Source organism: Arachis ipaensis, chromosome B04 (assembly GCF_000816755.2).
Source record: "Arachis ipaensis cultivar K30076 chromosome B04, Araip1.1, whole genome shotgun sequence".
Lineage (NCBI taxonomy): Eukaryota > Viridiplantae > Streptophyta > Magnoliopsida > Fabales > Fabaceae > Arachis > Arachis ipaensis.
In genome coordinates, this window is record NC_029788.2 from 33,905,057 (window position 1) to 33,911,252 (window position 6,196).

The following is a 6,196-nucleotide window of genomic DNA, read 5'->3' on the forward strand; positions in this document are numbered from 1 at the left end:
AATTTAATTATGGTATAAAATAAAAGAATAAAAATAAATATAATAAAAAAAGAGTGAAGGTACGATACAAGAAGGTTCGCCTCTAGCTTAAACCTTTCGAATTTTGTGAAATTTCGAGTAATTTATTGACGGTTTTTAATTTTGATATGGAGGTAACAACGGGGTAGGACCCTGTTATGGGCAGCAAGTGTGCTTTACCTGCATGTGAGATCAGCGTAACCAGAAATTGGATCGTGCAAGTGGGAAGTGGCTAATCGGGCGGTCCGACTTGCACACACAACACGGATCATGCGAGTTGTGTATGGGCTTCCACATGTCGTAGCTCCCTTGCTCCCAAGGACGATGCCCCCTCAACCAGCAATGAACCATTTACTTCGACCCAACCTACCTCCGAATCCCACTCAAACCATCATTTTCATCTATCCCCACCCATCCAGCAGCCACATTCTTCCTTTTTCTTCATCCTTCAACAACACACACACAACTCCTTCATACAAAACAGATCAAGATGCCAAAGAAGAAAAAATATAAAGATGTTGATCGTCTTGAATTTTATATTGTAAATTATCTCAACTATGATGATTATGTAAGTGTATTTATTAATTTTTTTAATATTTCAGAATCATTATTATTGTTGTTAGAAATTTAATTATAGTTATTGTTGGAGATAGTTCAGCTTAGGAGTTATATAGCAACCTCAGTATTATTATTATTATTCTTAATGTTATCATTATTATTATTATATTATTTATTATTATTATTATTATTATTATTTAAAATTATAACTATATAATTAATTATTTAACTTTTATAATTAATTTTAGAAGTTATTACAGTATAAGTGATAGAAATTTTTGGTAACAGTAAATAAAGAAAGTAAAAGGGTGGCGATTTTTTGGAAAAAATGCAGAGGATTTTGATTAACAATTAGACTTTGTAAAATATAATACAACGTGTTAGCTTTCGGATAATCAATTAAATTTAGAAGTTGAAATATTATTAATTAGTAAATTGGATTTAGTAAAATTGTTTGTCTTAATTAAATTTAGTAAAATTATGTATGATGCTTGTGTGGTGTGATTTGATTTAATGTTTGTTTGTGGAGTTACTGGTGATAAATGATTAATAATGATAGGTAATTAATTGGTAAGTTAGGGTGGTAATGACTACATTTGGTAATTAACAATAAATTTAGCATGATTTTACTTAATTAGTTGCTCTAGTTAGAAAATTATGATGTTTTAGTAGTAAATTAGTAATTGTTAATAATTTGACTAGTACTTTATGTTTTTGTAGAGTTCACGAATGTTGACCTGTGATCATCCTGTGCCCCCGGACGGTATGATGATAGAGTGGAGGAGGATTTACGGTTTATTAGTTTTTATCATGCGTCCCAGATTGGAGTAGTCCAATGTCAGAAGGCACTGGTGAATGCTTTAGTTGAAAGGTGGCATCCAGATACACATACCTTCCATCTTTCGGTTGGTGAATGTGCTGTGACGTTGGAAGATGTGGCCTTAATTCTCGGGCTTCCGACGGACGGTCTGCCAGTCACAAAGATGACTCTTAGTAGTTTTGAAGCCTTAGAGGCGGAGTGTCTGCATTAATTTGGGGTTGCACTAAGAAAGTCAGACTCTAGAGGGAGCTGGATAAAACTGACATGGCTTCATGATTTGAAAGAACATTTACAGTTGATTGATGAAAATAGTATACAAAGGTACGTGAAGTGCCATATTATGTTGTTGATCTGGTGACTCTAGTAGAAGTGAAGGTGGTCGAAGAGTTCTTAATAGTCAAAATCCTCACCGTGTTTCAATGAGTCTAATTGAAGAAAATACCCAGACACTTGAGCAAGAAACTGATGAGTATCTGGTAGATGAACCAGATGATGAGAAAGATGAAGACACTGATGAGGATGAAGAATCCCGTAATGATGGATCTGATGATGGTGATGATGCAGGTACTACTATTGCCTTATTTCTATGGTCAATTGATTATATTACATTCATATGACGTGACTCATATATACTTGTTTGATAAATTAATGTTATTATATTCATGTGTGCTATCTCTGTTGAGACTGATAGTACTCATATCTTGTTTGCTCAGTCTATGTAATTATATTCATGTTAGGATGGTCTGTCTAATTAAATTGTGTACAGGTGAGGCACGTACGCCAGATGAAACAGGCAAAGGCTACAATCTCAGGGTTGATCCGCCCCGTCGTAGCGCTAATCGATTCACTCCGTTTGTGTTTAAAAAGGTCGCCAAGAAATGTAAAAAACTTGTGAAAGATGTAAAGTGGACAATCAGAAAGTAGATGTTGTGTTGTTAATATTTTCTATGTATTAGTTAATTTTTCAATGTATTACTTAATGAATCTATGTATCTGTTAACTGGGACATGTAAACTTAGTATGCATGATTAATAAGTACATGGAGAAGTTACAATGTTTCACATGTTAATTTACTGGACATGAACTTAAGTTACATATGTCATAAGAGTACATTGATATAAGTTACAATGTTTCAAATAGCATATTAATACATAATTCTACTGAGCATAATAATATATAATTCTACTGAGCATTATGATTGGTAGGTGCACCAGCTGACCGACGGCATCTACTACGGCTATGTCCCTCAGCACCATATTGCCTACATCGCCGTGGAGGACGCAACATTCGCGTGTCCATCTCGTTCAGGAAGCGGGTCATCCTGGGACGACCTTTGGTCACGCGTCTTAGGAATGGATTGGGTACGAATCATGGCCCGTTGTAAGCAGGCCATGTAGAAGGATTTTCCAGTGGCCTAAACCTAGCTCGGTAAACCTGTCGAACCTGGTCCATCTTATACACATCATGCACATATAGTTGCCAGTCCAATCGTTGATTTGCACAACATGCAAACACATGTCAACACGGAATCCAATCCACCTTAAACTTGCCACAGTCACATTAATACCGACGGAGGTTGACGGCATACTCCAGGCATCTCACGCACTTCAAATACCTCATTCTGCCTGTTGAAGCAATTAACCTGGATGTTTCCTGATGCAAGTTGGTTTGCATGCAATTTCGTGGTCACAAGCTCCAAAAATACATGGCCAGCATTAATCCGAGCCTCTGCCTCGGCTCTTTTTCGAGTGAACAGCTCGTTAAGCATGTAGAATGTTGCTTTGACAAGTGCAGTGATTGGGAGGTTGCGTGCACCCTTCAGCACAGAGTTAATGCATTCGACTAGGTTTGTCGTCATGTGACCCCACGGTAACCACCATCAAGTGCCAATGCATACTGTTCACGGGGATTTGGTTTAACCAGTTAGTGTACGCCTCGCCCCGTTCTCGTAAACGCTGGTAACGTACTTCGTACTCGCGCATCGTCCGCGAATATCCTGCAGAATAACAAAAAACAAACAAAAAATGGGATTTACATACACTTAATGAATGAAACGCTATTAATAACAAACTTCCAAGTACTCAATGTTACCTATATTAACGACAAGTTTTTGCAGGTACGGTGCCTTGAATTTTCTCAAGAAGTTCGACTCAATATGCCTGATGTAGAACATGTGGAAAGCTCTAGGAGGCGACCAAGCTCCGTTACTCTACTCCACAGCTGCATTGATGGATTCGTATTGGTCGGATATCAGTCTCACACCATCCCGAGTCACAACATGTTGTCGCAGGTTACTGAGAAAGAAGTTCCACGCATCAGAAGTCTCTCTTTCCACAATAGCAAATGCAATTGGGACGATGTTGTTGTTGCCATCCTGTGAAACTGCCACTAATAGACAACTCTTATACTTTCCGTACAAGTGAGTCCTATCCACCTGCACAACTGGCTTATAATGCCTGAATGCTCTAATGCAAGGGTAATAACTCCAAAAGACTCGATGCAATACCCGAATATCACTGACCAAGTCATCGCCTTGATATGCAGGCATAGTCTCAAAATGGATGACAGTTGATGGATCCTTATGATACATGGCCTCAAACCATATAGGCAACGCTTCGTACGATGCTTTCCAACCTCCAAATATTTTTTCTACTGCCTTTTGCTTAGCCAACCATGCTTTCCGATAACTGACGGTGTAATTGAACTTCGACTGCACTTCTGCAATAACTGATTTTACCTTTAACGAGGGGTCAATCTCAACCAACGGCTTTATTGCTTCTGCAATTGTATTTGAATCCAGCTTCGAATGATCCTGAAAAATTGTAGCTCTGGTACAAGTGTGACTACTATTATACCTCCGTATAACCCAACAATGCTTCCTACTGATCATGCTAACCCAGATAAGCCAATCACACCCATACCCATACTGTGTACACTTCGCATAAAATGTCAACGGCTCCGACACATACACCCGGTAGTCTACACTTCTTCGAATGCTATACTCTTTCATCGCCTTAATAACAGCTTCCCTAAAACTGAATTCTATCCGACGGCAAATTCACCATCTGTGACAATAGAAATTTCTGGCGCGACGAAAACTATACAAAAAAAAAATTATTACACGGATATTTAATAACCAAATTTAAAGGTACATCAATATTCACTGCATCAATTATGATATAGATAAACTTTATATCAGGTTTTATCTCAGTTTAAACAAAATTAAAACCTAAACACATAATTACCTAAATAATTAACTACATACTAATTTATATTTAACTAAACCAATAACTAATTAAAAAAAACTATTATCTTAAACTTACCTAAATAATAACAATAAACAACTGCTAATTGGGTATATATTCACATGTTACCTAACATTCATATCCGCATAAATTATTAGAAAATTTTAATATTTTTTATAAATATAGCCAATTACGTACCTACACTCATATATTCTGGAAACTCCGGAATATGCATGGCCTCCAAATCCAACACTCGCATGAAAGATGGCTCCTCAAAACGGCACTTCGTTCACGAGTGTATTTGTCACGTCTGTCACATCTGGGGCCACAGTGCCATCACCTTGATCTTCATCTCCGTCTGGACCAACAACTTCGTAATTGCTTTCGAAATCTTCTTCACTGTCGCTATTTTGATCTTCTCGTATAATATTTCGGTCGGCCTCAGATTGTTCAAATTCAATGTACAACTCGATGAACGAGATTCGGGCATGACTTTCAATATACATTGAAAACATCTCTTGCATACTCGCTTCATCCGTTACATATTTGGTTTCAAATTGGACGAATCCACCAAACACCGGTATGGAATATCTGTATAAAATACAAGATATTTTTCTCGACATCTCAGAATCAATCTTCTCACAGATCACACCTTTGAGCTCTTCAAATGAGATTGTGAAGGGAATAACAACATCTAACGGATTTTCACAAATAAATTTCACTCCTTCAGAAGTTTGTAACAAAATCTGACCAGAGTAATACACTTTTAAAAGAACTCTATCATCCATTTTTTCACTCACCTAAATAAGAACAGAAACTTAAAAACTAAAATTTTTTACTTCATTTTACAGAAAGAAGAACACAGGTAGAAGAGAGGAGAAGAAGTGGTCGAGCAAGAAGAAGAACCAGATCTAAAATCTTCTTCACGAGCAACACACTTTTATACATATACATATGCACCCATAACTCGGACCCAGCGATTACTTGCTTCTGATTCAAAAAAACATTATAATACTCAAATCGAACCATGCGACTTGTTGTAGGAATTTTTAATCAAAATTTAAACACACACACAACACAGACGGTTCGATTTGGGGTTGCTGAATTTTCAAATTTTTCCTCCATCCAAATCGGACCATCCGATTTCGTCACTCTATTTTCGTTGCAAAAAATTCGCACGGTCTGAGTTCTCCAACCTGCTACTAAGCAAAAAGCTGCCCCACACAATGGTCTAGCTCTCCTGTAACCCATAACCATGTACAACACAACCCTGGTCCCCATAACTAAAAAAATGAGCCCCTTATTGAAGAGTTGGATAAACTTCATAAAAATTTAAAAAAATATATATTTAAAGTTTTCATAAGCTAAAAAAGTTAATTAATAAGCCTGAAATTTTTTTTTAATTTTACCAAAAGAGTCAGTGCGTTTTTAACTTATGGATAAATACGACTACAAAGCACTGTCGTTATGTTTCTATCATTTAAATTTAACTCTTATAAAAAAATATTATTTCATTTTTTTTTATAAAAGTTTTTGTTTAATTTGATTGTAATAT

The 6,196-nt window shown here is 36.5% G+C and overlaps 1 protein-coding gene across 1 annotated transcript; it reads right to left on the reverse strand.

Moving 5' to 3' along the window:
• On the reverse strand, positions 3,606-4,406 carry LOC107636366. The gene is made up of 2 exons (XM_016339885.1): positions 4,089-4,406; positions 3,606-3,974 (listed from the first exon to the last, which is right to left on the reverse strand). Exons 1-2 carry the CDS (start codon positions 4,404-4,406, stop codon positions 3,606-3,608), a joined length of 687 nt encoding a protein of 228 aa, XP_016195371.1.